Below are 15,162 nucleotides of genomic sequence, written 5' to 3'. Positions count from 1 at the left end.
TTGTTGAGTTTTGATAAAACCCAAAAGTTCAAAAAAGTGGGTAGCCCATAAAAAGGGTCCAAGTCCTAAATCAAAATTCAAAATAGAACTTGATCGGTTTCATTTATTGAATTGATTTTCATTAATTTTTTTAACTTTTCGACTTTCTTGTAGAATTAGATTGATACCATGATTAATTCGCGGTCCAACTGATCGATCCGATCCCATTCTTTTTTTGAAGGATTCGATTCTTAAAACACATCATTAACCATAAGACTATCACGTGAAGTAACAGCAGCTAATCCAGCAACATCGTTACAGGGGCTGGACGAATCAGCTTTGCATATAATCGGCTTCTAGCCGGTTACATGGCCTACGAGTTTCTCTAACGGATTGGAGTGTTTGGTAAGAAATTTGACCCGGCCAGAGCCGAGGCTGTGCCGATTCAGTCAGCTGGCTCCCACTCAATGAAAGTAGACAGGAGCCGGAGAAGTAGAATGGAAGCCGTAGCCACATAATGGGAAGCCAAATAAACCAGATTTATGTCGACGTGGCCAGCCTATTAAAGAGCCATGGGACCCAGATTCCTGGATTGACTATGATGCTAAAGAGTCAATCCTACGGAACTAGCTCGATGGTTCCAACTACCAACTATGATGTTAACGACAATCTTTAAAAAGGGAGTTTAATAATTAGATTCATTCAAGTTCTTGTTATTTGTCTCTTTTCTTCATTATTTTTTTTAGATTTAAATTTAAATTTAAATTAGGTATCATACACCTAATGATAAAAATATATATAATATCAAAGTGTAGAAATTTAATTCAATTAACATTTGTCTTCTTAGTTGTGTTGCAGTGTTTATGATGTTGATCCTTGACTTAATTTCATAATACGACCATACGGTTTATTGTTGAGATATTTGTCTAGAAGAATCCACAAAATTTTATGAACATTCATTTGATAGATTATGTTTCCAGCAGGTGAAAAACTTCAACACTGTGTACTAAAAATAATTTATAAAAGGGTTAATTTCAGAAACCTCCCCCAAGACTCATTCTAACATCAGCTAGCACTTTCAAAATTTCAAAAATCTCACTTACCTTTCCTATCACTATAACGTGACTAGATGTTCCAATTAGAGGTGTTGAAATGACATTCATACCCCCAATATTTTCCTACTTTTTCAAGTAGCAAAAGGTTGAGAAAAAAAATCCTACAAGCTAAAATATCTAACAACAAATAACAAGAATACCATCTAAAATATTTTTCTCCCTCTTTGTTGCAAAAATTTCTATTTTTAATGTCCGTCTTTGCTATAATTGATCATCTGAAATTTTCACTCTAATTTCCGTCTTTGTGGCAAATTTTATGTGTTTCTTTGCTCTTATTCCTCCTTGTTCTGACCAATCTCTTAAAGTTTTTTCCTTTTATAATATTAAAATAGTTTCAAAAGTTACCCTTGTACACAATGGTGTTCTCTAGTTAAGAAACAACTAAATTTATTACTTATTATACTTACATTTCTCGTATTCTAAATTTAATACTCCACCTTATTTGTCTTTTGTTCATATTTGAAAATTCATAAATCAAATTGTATAAGGGTAAAAGTGAAAAGATAATAAATAATCTCTTTCCTCCAAGGGCAACGATGTTACATAAATTGTCATTCAAAGAGAACTATGTGAGATTTTTGAAATTTCAGAGGTACTAGATGATATTAGGATAAACCTCAAGAAAGGATTCTAAAATTAACCCTTTATAAAATAGAGATCAATCATGCTCCTTCAAAAGTCCAACAAGCTTAAGACAAATACAACAACAAACTACACTAGCTTGTTATATAAAGATATTACACGAACGTTCCCAAAACCCAACCTAGTTCACGGTGTCTGGCCTTTTCTGAATTTTTTCTTCTTTGGTTAGAGTGGGAGCAAGAGAAGTAGGGAACGATGAATAGTAGTGATCTAAAATGGGATTAAGATAGGTACGATCAGGTTTGATATAGTTGAGTATGATTGTTATATTTGTTTTACAAATACAGTTATATTTATATATTGAAATAGCATACACTAATAAAATTTATAAGTATAACAAAGTTATACAAGTGTACAATATATTGTGTAAAACAAATATAATAATTGAATCGTTATATGAAAATTCCAACCACAGTTGCCCCAAGTTGGTCTAAAATGAAGCCGAAATGGAAGAAACCTTTTGAAGGCTTTTAATACTCAATTTTCAGTATAGAAGTGCCAGGGACAAGATTAATCTGTAAATCAAACAATTTGAAGGCTTTGTGGTTCAAGGATAGGTTAATTTAGAACCCTGTTAAGCAGATTAAAGACTTAAACTGAAATAAGTTAATCTTTTTCTATGCTGTCACTTTTTTTCTAATTTTTTGCAAATTAATTTTTGTTGGATTGGTCCATAGGGATATAACAGGGACTTTAGAAACCTAGTCTCTATGACACAAATTTGAGAAACAGCAGACCAAACATAGCCTACGATACTGTCTGAAAGACTAGATAGGATTCGTATGTACTTCTCTCGAGAAATGGTAAAGAAGATCATCACTGTATTTGTTAAATCTTCACCTTTTCATGATCTAGTAATAATCATGAAAATAAAAACTCAACAAATTGCTAGCAGTCTGAAACTTAAACCGAAGTTAAAGTTCAAATCTTAGCATATCTAGGTGATCAATATTCCATCTTAAAATGATCCATTTTTAAGCAGCATGATTTTAATGAATGCCGTAGATATTAGTTTAAGTTAATTGGTCCATGTTTGTTCATTAATATGAACCATATGGCACATTTAGGTTGTTCAGACCAAGTATGACCATACTACAAGATTGTTCAATTGTATGAACCACATCACTAGTACTCTTTCACCCGTTATAGTCATTTTCCTTAAATCCCTCCATTCGAAAATGTAAATCCAGACAGCCTAGGAGGTTTATAATTTTAATAGCATGATGAACGATGATGACAATAAACATTACAGCTCATTGTTGGGGTGCAAGAATATTGGCTAAGGAAAAACTAACCTTGGTTAGGCTGGCCTCTCAATGCCTTACTCTGCAGAAGCTCCTAGCTTTCAGCATTGGTTAACAATCTTGGTTCATAGTGGAAGCCATTTGGACCAATGCGCATTGCCACATTTTTGTTCCGAGTTGTGAGCAATATCTTGTTGCCCTTCCTTCCAATTGGAAATGCAACTTGTGGACCAGATATCATTAAGAACGACAAGGCATTTTTTATTTTGCTGAACTCGAAGAAGTTGCTCGACTAGTTCATCATCTCTCCATTTCTAAATCTCCCCTCTTCTGTTCGGGAGAAAACTGACCAAAATCCCTTGCAAGATCTCTCTTGTCTGCCATTTTTGGGATATACCAACCCAAACAAAACTGTTAAAAGGATGCTTCACATTAGGATGATTGTATACCTTTCTTGTCTTGCCTGAGCCTCCCATGCCGTAGATGGAAACAACTCCATAAGAGCCAAGAAATGCATCTTCATTCACCAAGATCTGCACTAGCACGGTTCGAAGACTCGGCCGAGTCGTCACCGTCTCGGTCTAGTCCGAGACGAGACCGCGACGAAATGATGTCGAGATACGTGACTCGCCAAGACGTCACCGTGAAGAGTTGAAACGGCCGAATCTCACCGAGTCATCCCGAATCAACTCGAATTTTTATTATTTTTACTAATTTTTAAATTATTTTTGTTTATCATATTTTTTTACAATTTTTAGAATATTAAATATTTTAAAAATTCGCGTCTCGCCGAGACCGCGATCGATATGCCGAGACCGATGTGGAACGGTCCAGGACACAACCGCAACCGCGACTGCGACTTTGAACCATGCTAGCACCTCAACATAAGGTCTAAATCTAACAAAATCTTCATTATCAGCAACATACGAGTATGTCATCCTCAGTTGTTGCTGCAGAGAACTTATTCCATATTCTTGAAAACGTCGAGTTAGATTAGAGATTCTGGTATTAAGACTTTGAATCTCTAATCCAACTCTGTGACGAATACAATATTCATTCAAAATACAAGCGTATCTTCGAATGACATTCCTAGTGCCTCTTGCGCTCTGTCTTGATGCAAGCTTGAAAGCGTGAGCCTCAAGCACGTTTTCAGCTTCATAAGCTAGATCGCTGCATTGTGAAAGCCATTCTTTAACAATTGCAGCCTCATGTTGCTTTTCATCATTATCTTTTAACAGAGACCGCTTAATCTTTAGCTCTGAATGAAGCTGCTCAGCTTCTTCGGTCAACCCACTTAAGAATGTCCTTCTTCAACCAACAATTTGCCGATGGTTTCGATAAGAAATGATACAATAGGCTCGGCCATTTGTGATTGTTGACGTAAGGATGAAAATGAAAGAGAATTAGACATAATTAGCGTCGCGCGAGGCGCGAGGTTGTCCGGATATTGCACGACGTTGTCCGTTGAAATACGGTGTTGTTGTGATTATAAATATGTAAAAGTAGTATAAAATAAAGTAGTTAAAAACTAAGATTCGAAATAGCTCAGTTTGTACGCACCAAAAACCATCTTTTCTAGCTAGGAAATCAGATCCTAATGAAAACTGAGATTTTTTTTCCTTTCTTACCTTTAGAGTTTGTACACACCAAAAACCAAATTTAATCACAACAAAGCATTTAAATTAGCTTGCAAGCAGTTAAACCCTTCGCACATGGTAATCTAAAGGATGATAATACAATCATAGCTTGCACAACCAAAGTGTAAAACTCTCGCACCGTACATGCAATGATTTAAGACCTATGTAATGACACTCCATCATCCCAAATGTATATATCAATATGGCACGAATCGAGCCACAATTATAACTACTTTCACAAAGTAAGGATACTGCCCCAAAGAATTTAGTGGCAATAAAATTTCTTGTTTCGCTATTTTTAGGACTTTTTATGGAAAAATGTATAGTTAAATGTTAACTCAGAGATTAAGAATTATAAAAGTCAAGAACACTCAGGGAATTATGTTTATTTAGGCTGTCATTCGTTTACTACTTTTCACCAATAGTGTGTCTACAATTGTATATAAAATCAAGTTTTATTCATAGGCAAATGAAATAAATAAGAAATTGGAACATGGTAAGTCAGGAAACCATGGCAACTTCAATAGATAGGTAGATATTATCTTCAAGATCTAAGTAATCAGTGACAATTGCACTAAAAATATATATAAAATTTAAAGTAATATATATATATATAGAGAGAGAGAGAGAGAGATGGAAAAGTGCAAGTATGTTTAATGTGTAAGTAATAGCTTAACGCATCATTATAGATCCCACCAAGTTTTTGGATTGGAACTTGAGCCATGTCATAATACAGCTGCCGAAAGAGGTGGATCAAGGCAAGAGACCACAAAGCTAGCCACATTTGTTGTGGATAATTACTCCATGCTGGGTAGAAATGGAATCCAAGGGTAGGATGGTCAGCAAAAAGACACCAACCAATTGTAGCCAAAAATACGAGCAACCCATCACCGTAAAATGCGTGCGAAATGACCAAAAAAACCCACACACTAATGGTGTTGACAGGGGATGAAAATCACTATGCATTGCTAGGATTCGCACTTTTCTATTGTTAAGATTAGGTACACTGATTCTATTCTTTGCTTTGAGTTTGAGCAATCCCAAATGCGATCAACTTTATTCATTTCTTGCTTCTTAAAATTATGAACTAAGTTTCGAATTTATTCTTAGTTGTTTGTTACAGGTTGTGCATAACTTCTAACGGGTGCTTTTCTATTCTGTGCTGATAATAAACTTTGCAGTGATGTCACGTTGGCCTAATAGGGGAAATGAGAAAAAACAACCAGCATCTTTTGATTCTTTCCCCACCAAAGTCAGTTAAATGTTTAATTCCAGATTTATATTTCGCTCACACCACTGCTTTGTCATTTTGGAAAATAGTAGATTGAAGGGCTACTTCTTTCTTTATTTTCATGCTAGCTATTCCTCTTCATTTGGAAATTCAACCTCTCATTTCATCATGTGTTACTCTCTTCCTCCGCTGTGGACTTCTGCTTTATATGATAATAGATTCTGTTCCTGAATGGTGTTCCCTGATATAATCCAGATCCCCCTCCCCTACTCTAGTCCATGAAAATTTCGCATGCTCAAGTTTCACATGAAGCAAGTAATCAAGTTCATTGAAGATCCGAAATTGTTTAAACTTAATTCATGTTGTCTCTTTGTTTAGTTAATTTTCAGCATTGTTAGTTGATAAATTAGAGTTAGTTTAAGAGTTAGTTGAGTCGTTAAGTTAAGAAAATAAAGCCAGGTCATGTTGACCAATGACAAGGCTGAATTAGGATTTTAAGAAAGTAGTAATTTGTTTCCAAATTTGAGTAGATTTCTTAAGACTTATAAAGGCTATAAATAGGGCCTTATACCAACGTTATTTTGATAGATTAATACGATTGAAAATTTTCAGCAAACACACGTGTGTTTCGCAACTCTCTTGTCTAAGAGACCTTCAATTGAATACTTTTAGAATTATTCTTAAGTGTTTTTTGACTTATCAACCAATAAACCATAATTGGTTGTCACGTGATCTATCAAAAATATTGGTTCACTATCTTGTTAAGTTGTGAGTTGAGATTAAATTCAAGATTTGCAATTTCGTGGGTTAGAAAGGCCAAGAGTTTCCGCAACTCCAACTTAGTTATTCATCTAGATCAGGGGCTTTGCGGGATACAAGTTCTTCCAATTGCGGTTGGATTCATATCATTCCCTCATTCCTTTTCTCCACGCATATGCCCAGTGGTCTAAAAATTCAAAATCAGGCCCCTAATATGCATCAACAAACCTTTTGTTATCATCCTGGTCATAATGTTTCAAGTATTTATCTACCTTCTCTTGGATTTTTCCAAGAGAGCGGTCCAGTATACCGTGAGAGAGGCAGAGATGAATATGGATGGAGATGTGTATTGCTTTTTGCTGTATTTCTTGCCAGCCCTTCATGGCATGTTTTCTGAAGGATACTTAAGAGTAGTAGCTGTAATGTTATTTCTCGTGTATAAGTTACCAATCTTAATCACATTGATTCTTGGTACCTCATTTGAACTTTTTGAGTAGTGCTCCCAACAAAATGTATTTTCTGGACTCCTTTCTAATAGCTTTGGATGCAAATAATTCTGACAGCACCATCTTTCATGCATGTTTAGTAACAAAAGAAATTCAACAATATTCCTTTACTTGAAGTTTTTTATGGAAGTATGCATCAAATATTTTTGATTTTATCGAGTTCATCTCATTTCTTGTTCTTTCCTTGAATTAATCATATAAAAAACTAGTAGAAGTTAGAAATATATTTTGTTAATGTGGCTTGGAATTTGACTGAAAATTGTGAAGAAAGATTTTATGCTGGATCATGATAAACAGATCACAATTATCAACTCTCCATGAAAGCTGCCTAATAAACTTTCCCGCCAGAAAAATAATTGCTAAGAAAGTTGACAATGAGCTCTATGCTATGGATTTCATCTTCTCATGTTTAGGAGTAGCTGTTTAGCAACTTTAAAAAAAAGAAAGAAAAATCTTGTCCGACTAGAAATATATTGTACCATATGAACTGATAGTAAATGTTTTCCATTTCGATCCCTCTATTTTAATTACATAATAAATAGGAGAACCAAAGGAATTCATGGCACATGTATATAACCTCTAAGTTTGTTGAACAAAATCTTACACTGGCATTAACTGAAAGACTAATCCCAACAGAAAAAATTTATGAAATTAAAGTATTCAATTAAATGAAAAAAAAAGATTAAAAGAAAGCAAATTTGGTCTTTAGTAGGTGCTAATTTATTCTTGATTATAAGATGTTTCTTTATACTATATAAAATGAGTTGTGGTCAAAAGAAGTTTTCAATTTCAATCGCATGGATAGGGGCTTTCTGGAAATGTGGAATGTTATGTAATTTTTTTAAACCTTTTGGTACAACTGAGGACAGCATGTGTTTGGGTATGTTGACTAAAATGCTCTTATTTTTATACATTTAAAGCTTTGATTTATGGAGACAACTGGGTATTTATGGAATGTGTAATTACTTTGCTACAACTCATGTAAGTTTATGCATTGGTGTAATTGCTAAAATGGTATTATAGATACATTTAATTGAAGTGTGGCTTTTAAAACAAAGATAACTGTTTGAGGATATTCGTTTGTCTGAAATAACTTATGTCTAATCACTTGCACAACTCCCAACAATGTTAAAGCTCAGGTCGGAAACAACCCATTTCTCTGCCATTTACATCTCAATTTAACAGCCATAAATGTGGGTATGTTAATGAATTAATGTTTGAGCATCGGTTTCCGGGATTGGATTTTTTTTTTTGTTGCCTTTTTACTCAGCATTCAAGCATGGTCTTCAGTTGCAGCTATTCGTGGTGGTTCAGCTTGTGGTGAGTTTTGAACCTTAATTTTGTTGTTTATATGGGTGGTTCTTCTGGTGTGTAGCAGCAGTGTTAGCTCATATCCTTAAATTTGAGATTGTGGTTGTTCGTAAATCTGCAAAATCTTTGTAGGTGTCTTAATTTTGTTCCTTTCAGGTTATAAAGGCACCATACCGCCGCTACAAAGTCTCAAATTGCCTATAGTACAAACATTTGAATGCACCAAACCTAATCTCAAAATCCACCGAACTTAAACATTTAATCTACTGTATTACTATTTGTTTTGTTTGATCACATCTACTTTCTTTTGTTTCTAATGGAACTTGACTTGCTGTGTTTAGCAGTTGCTGTGGTGAAGAGAAGGATCAGAGGATGAAGTGATACTGCAAACGAACATGGACAAAGGCAATAACCATGATGGCGTTAGGATCTGATGGTTCTACAAAGTTTACCACTACCTAGCTGTTAAGAATCTCACCCAATGACTACTTGTTTTGCTCTTTGTATTTCTTCTTAATTTCAAAGATTGGGGGCCTATTGTTAGTTGAGCTGTGAAAAAGGAAAAAAAATTTGTAAACTACATATGTTGAGAATGGGGGAATTTAATTATTTGGTGAACTGTTAAGACATTGAAACATATAGGAAAGCAAAGGGTTTTGCTAGATTTGTCACGCTTTCATTAAAGAAGGAGACTCTTGTGGGTGTCCCAGATTCCTAGGTATTTCTTCATACTTGATTCTTCTGACCTTTAGGACTTCATAAGTACGATGCGCGGACAAATACTCATGCTTAGAGGTGTCAAAATGGGTGACTTAGGCGGGTTTAGGTTGGGTAAAATGGATAATGGGTAAAAGTGAGTCAACTCATTTATACCTATTTAATTAGATGGGTATAAATGAGTAAGTCAAAAAATGAATTGGGTAACCCAATTACCCATTTATAACCCATTTATTTTAACTTTTTGTAAACTCATTAAAATTCATTTTTGCAAACTAAGTTATCAATTTATACCACTCTTTGTACCCGTCATTAATTTTAAATATTTATTTATAATGTTCAATACACTTAATTACCAATTTTTTTTCATTTATACTCTATGTCACAAAATTACCTATTATTTAATAATTGAATAATAAGAATATAAAATTTTGAACTAAGTACTATAAAAATTAATATAAAACTTAATCCAAAAATTTTGAACCCCTAAATTTTTTTTCATATATAAATTTAAATTTTCATTTTAGAAAGATAAGAAAATAGGCTAAAATTTATCATAAATTAGTAATGCTGAAAAATGAGCAAGTTAACAAACTAAGAGAAAAGAAAATAATAAGATAAAACCAACAAATAATAATAATAATAATAATAATAATAATAACAATAATAATAATGAAATAAAAGTAGTTAACATCATGACAAAATGAAAATTTTGAAAAAAAAAATGGGTGGGGGAAAAGAAGAGACTTGGGGGGAAGAGAATTCTAAATGGGTTAATTGGATTTGATGGGTTACCCAATAATACCCATTTAGTATTATTGGGTAACCTATTTATACCCATATACAAAAATTTAAGATACCCATACCCATTTATTCATGGGCGGGTATGGGTAAATTTAATTAAGTGAGTTGATTTGCCACCTCTACTCATGCTATATACTGATGTTGAACACATTTTACATAAAAGCATCAGATTCTAGCTTCTTTAGAGTTGGACAATAAATTCCAAACTTGTTTTGTCATATTTGATGACTGTTTCTTTGCAAAATATACTATTATTTGTTCAATGAAAAATCTTTTTCAACTACAGTCACCAAACACCCGCGCAATGTGCGGGCACTCACCCCTTAGTATCTAACCTAAATTTGTTGCCTTTGTTGCATTCTAGTCATCCAAACCTTTTTTCTTTTAAGCAAATTATTTAAAAACAATTTGGTGCTACCAAAAGTCTTTTTTTCTATAAATAAATCTGAATTGAATGTGGAGGCTATCAAAACCATAGTTATTAAACCCAACCCGTCTTCTGGTTGAACTTGTTGGCCTAGTGACCTAAGCATCACGCTAAGTTGCATCTCTAGTTGATCAGACAAGGAGTTGATCCGATTAAATCTGGTCAAATCCATTTGACCCGCTGGCTCATTTGAGAACTAGTTCGGTTTTCAAATTGACCTCTTTTTAATACAATTAGAATAACTTTTAGTGTATAATTTTTGTTATATTAGCAGGTTTAGATCAGACCATATAATATGAATTTAAATTTGAAATTTAAATCATGCACATGTGACATTCATCCAAAAATGTTAATATAAAAAAATCACTATACTGTTAGTGTATAAAAAATTAATGCATACAATTATGGAGTCTTTATTGTTGAAACAAAATGTATATATATTTTTGGTAAGACTTGTACATTGGATCTTCATTTAAATGTGCATAAGACTTTGCCACTTGCTTACTTTTTATTTGATAACTGAATAATTTTTAAATAAACTTATTTACTTTTTGTCATAGATTAATCCTTTTAATTTTCAAAATGGCAATATTTGAGTAGTTGGAAAATTATTTTATTTTTAAATAAAAAATAAAATAAAATAAAATAATGATGCTATGTCTTTAAAACCAAGTGACACATTTTTATTTTATATTTGACTATATTATTTTTTATGTAAAAGTATAATAAAATGAAATTAAATCTTGTATTAATATTTATATGTTCATTATATATCTTTCTGAGTGGTATCTAAAAGCACTTTATTAGATATTTTACGTATATTAAAATTATTATTTTATATTTATAAATATTAAATTAATGTCCACAGGTTGACCCAACCAGTGACGTCGTTGACCTTATCTCTGTGCCACGTTCCTTGTCGCCCGAGTTTAATAACCACGGTCAAATTTGTATTCACTTCTCTGGGCTTCAGCCAGGCCGATCTCTCGGCCAATTCTTGGACTAGAAGGCTATAACTTTTCAGCCTTGACTCTGCCTCACGAGGTCAGAATATAAGCCAATTATTTGATCTTACACCAACCGCAAATTTGAGAAACAGCCAGCCAACATCATTTTCTGTTTCTCCTTTTCAGCTCAAGCCATTGCTTCTTCATTTTGGGAACAGTCAACTGAATTAGGGGCTACTGCTTTGGGTATTTTCCTGCCAACTGTTCCTCTTCCTTTGGAAATTCAACCTCTCATGTCTTCATATGTTAAAACTGTTCCCCTGCTATGGACTTGCTGCCTAATATAATGATCAAAATCTAGAATATAATTGCTCCCATATACACTTTTGTTCCTGCATGGTGTACCCTGTTTTCTCTCCTCCAGGCACAAGCTCAGTTGCCTATAAAAGCCCAGAAATCAAGCTCCTAATATGTATCACCAAACAAGATTCACATATGCCAAGACAGGATGTTATAACATCCTTTCACTTCCCTTGATATATTGCAAAAAAACCAGCCTGCATGACTTGATCAAGCCCCTGATCTTTATCAACAAGCAAGATTCCAATATGTCAAAGTGTGTCATGCAACCCTTTCCCTGTCCCTGACATTAGTAATTACTAATAGTTTCTATAAAACTATTAGCTAGTAGTATGGCAAAGCTCCTCATGCTTTAGGCTCAGGTTAATAGAAACGAGTCATCTGATAGATGTTAAGACAGAACTATTCTGTCCAGTCAACTTTGTCTCCCCTCAGAACTTATCAGGAAGCTTGAAAAGTTCTTTGCAACATTTTTTTTTATGATAATCCTATTGAAATTCCATATAACGTGCTCAAATTGGTCAAACAACCTCAAATTCAAGAATCTTCCATGTGGAAAAAGTCTGCCAATTTTGCAAAACTTCTGTGCCTTGGAAAAGTGAAGTACACCTGGGAATGCTCCAGGTAATTAACGGCTCAAACATTTGGTCTATGAATATTTCCAAATGCTCTGATTCTTTCAATACTTGTGACATATATTGCAAGCAAGCTTCCTTCCAGTTCTCTTACCAGATACAATTATCGGCGGAAGAAGCAGTAATTGATGTTAATTGTTTGGAAACATACTGAGCCTCTGTAGTTTTCCAAACATTTTGAAATTGTAAGCAGGGCATCACCCTGCCATTTGGAGACAAGAAGAACAATGGAAGACCATATTAGCATCTAATAGTAAAATACAACTCCAAAGATGCATAAAACTGAAAATAATAGCAAAACCACAATAGTATACTTTTTATAACAACTTTACTGCCCAAAAATCTTAAATCCAACCGGGAAAAGAAGTTATCAAACAACTCAGACTCTGGCTCGTGCTGTATTGTAATATATACATCTAGAAAACTAAGTCAGGATTGTAGTTCAGTATAATATCATTATTTCTCAGCCTTTTATGCCAGAAGATAAACACCATCTGCTTGTGTATCATCACCAGACCTGCGCTTCCTTCAGTGATAACCAAGTGGTGCTGGAGCCTTCCTCAGCTCATGTCCTTGATAATGAATGTCCTGCGTCAAAATCCAATCCAAAATCAAGCATCAAGAAAAGGCCTAACACTGCCCTGCAGGCAACAAAATCTGACGAGCATGACTATAACGGATCATGAAATAACACAATTCTGAGTGCCCTTACCGATGCAAAGTGGTTAACATCGCGGTGATGAGCCTCATCAGCCCTGACAACCATAACAACATCGCGCAAAGTCGAATCAGGAGGCATGCGCCAGTAATCAATAGCAATAGCAGGAGCAGGAACATTTTCAATGGTGCCCTTATCCAATTCCTTGAGGAATTCAGTATAGGAATGAATTGCTTCCTCTTCCAAGTACCCCACGATGCGATGAGCCAATTTGGGTGAGAGAATGTATGTTAAAAAGTATGCGTTGAAGAAAACTCCCTGGACCGCGAAAACGAGTGCACGTTCGTACCATCTTGGTTTTGAAACCTCCATGAAGGTCATGAGGTGCATCCTTTCATTCTCGGCTTCTTCAAGTAAAGCCTTGATCCAGCCTCCACTATGTTCAAATCGCCTCAATGACTTGCAGTGAAGCAGCATCCCTCCAACCATGCCGGGGACTGCTGCCACAGTTTCCAACATCATTGCTCGACATCCATACCTCCTCTGTTTCAATTTGCAACAAGTTAGGTCCAACTCTGAGATTATTGCAGGTCCCTACTGCCTAATGTCTTGATCCTTTTTTTTTTCCTTTTTTTTCCCTTTTATCCTTTTCAATTTCTTTGTTTGTTTTATGGTAGACCATCAAGAAACAATCAAGCAATTTGCACGTAATTGTTACCACTGCAACTCTGAACTATCAATTGTATGCCATTTGACTTGGACAATTGCAACTGATTAACATGCCATCAATTCAAAATTCTGGTTTTTGAAGATCCAATCGCCCAACAATTATGACACTTTATGACACACACACACTCTTTATGTATTTCTTCATTTTTTTCTACGTTGTGAAAGATATACAAAATGTCCCTTAGAAAAATATATGAGAATAACGAAATATATTTCCTTTTTCTTCTAATCTTTTTTTTCTCTTAGTTCAATAAGGGAATTAGATCTAGATTAGCAATTGAGATTTACAAATTTCTTGGAACAGTTAAGAGAAAAATAAGAAAATCAAGCTAAAAAAATTCAAAAATTTATCAGAAAATACCTGAAAGAATAAATCGGTGGGCCACCTAAGGGTCTTGACGGTCCAAAGTGCAAACTTGTCCAAGAATGTCACTGGCACATGTTTTTTCTCCAGATCTATTGTCAGGTCTGCCTTGTAGGTCTCCCAGGGCTTCATACAAATATTATTTTCAATCAAAAATCAAAATAAATCCAACATAAAAAACCCAAAGAACAAAAATATAAAAAAAAAGTCAAATTCATCCCTTGTTAACATTTTTTTTTTGGCTCATACATACCCTAAAGCAATTCCAGCTCCACTCAGAACCATCTTCTTTGGTAACTTTAGGCGGCTCAACACCCCAATAACTCACAACCTCCTTATTCCCATTTCCACCGTCACCCGCCGCGGCCGTGGCACCACCAGCTGCACCACTTTTCACCGCCTTCACCTCCTCCTCATCCTCCACCTTCTTATCACCCAAAGCCAACGTGCTCGCCTGGCGTGAACCAATTCCTCCATACCCAAACCACGCCACCATCACGTTCTCCGACGGCTTAGCTGGATTGCCATGCAAGAAACCCGTGGCTCCACATGCAAAAAGTTTCCCCAAGCTGGTGTCGTGCGGACCCATGGCTGCACCGGAAAAATAACGCGGCCCCATGTGGCCGATCACCGACCGGGCAACCCTTGTTGCACCACGGCTCATCATCTTTCTTTCAAGAGAGAAAGAAGAACAAGATTTCTTGATGTTTTTAAGGTTTACGAGATCTTTGGAAAGAAATTTTTGAGGCGCAGAATTTTCTTGTTTTTTCCCCCCTTGTGTGATGAAGGGGGATTTTATAGTATGGTTTTATGGGTCACGTGCATGAGTTGGTTTATGGTAATTTGTATGGCGGTGGAAAATGGTATTATTATTTTGTTGCTATTATTGTTTTCTTTTTCTCCTTTTTGTCTGTGGAAAATGACCATATATTTAATTGTCTACCCTCTTTGACTATAGTCTAGAGATGCAACAAAGGACTAAATTGCCTAGAAGGTTTTGAGGATTAACATATGTATATCATCACAAAGAGGGTTTGGTAAAGGTCAAAATGGTCTTTTAATTTATGATGACCAAAACTTCTAAAACTTCTCTCTAG

The 15,162-nt window shown here is 34.9% G+C and overlaps 1 protein-coding gene across 1 annotated transcript; it reads right to left on the bottom strand.

The window, feature by feature from the left end:
• Nucleotides 1-12,603: 12,603 nt before the first annotated feature.
• On the bottom strand, nucleotides 12,604-14,848 carry LOC113703440 (ubiquinol oxidase 2, mitochondrial). Its single transcript, XM_027224805.2, has 4 exons — nucleotides 14,319-14,848; nucleotides 14,063-14,191; nucleotides 13,027-13,515; nucleotides 12,604-12,902 (listed from the first exon to the last, which is right to left on the bottom strand). The coding sequence occupies exons 1-4, from the start codon at nucleotides 14,730-14,732 to the stop codon at nucleotides 12,843-12,845; spliced, it is 1,092 nt and encodes a 363-aa protein (XP_027080606.1). The 5' UTR covers nucleotides 14,733-14,848; the 3' UTR covers nucleotides 12,604-12,842.
• Between the last annotated feature and the right edge of the window lie 314 nt (nucleotides 14,849-15,162).

Source organism: Coffea arabica, chromosome 8e, assembly GCF_036785885.1.
Source record: "Coffea arabica cultivar ET-39 chromosome 8e, Coffea Arabica ET-39 HiFi, whole genome shotgun sequence".
Taxonomy (NCBI): domain Eukaryota; kingdom Viridiplantae; phylum Streptophyta; class Magnoliopsida; order Gentianales; family Rubiaceae; genus Coffea; species Coffea arabica.
This window is presented reverse-complemented; position numbering and strand designations above follow the sequence as displayed.

Bases quoted from the DNA above. Each gene is read 5' to 3' on its own strand.
- LOC113703440 (XM_027224805.2), bottom strand. From the start codon at position 14,732: ATGATGAGCCGTGGTGCAACAAGGGTTGCCCGGTCGGTGATCGGCCAC. The intron at 14,192-14,318 runs GTATGTATGAGC...ATTTGTATGAAG, and splicing joins GGAGCTGGAATTGCTTTAGG to CCCTGGGAGACCTACAAGGC. The intron at 12,903-13,026 runs GTAAGGGCACTC...ATTTTGACGCAG, and splicing joins ATGTTAACCACTTTGCATCG to GACATTCATTATCAAGGACA.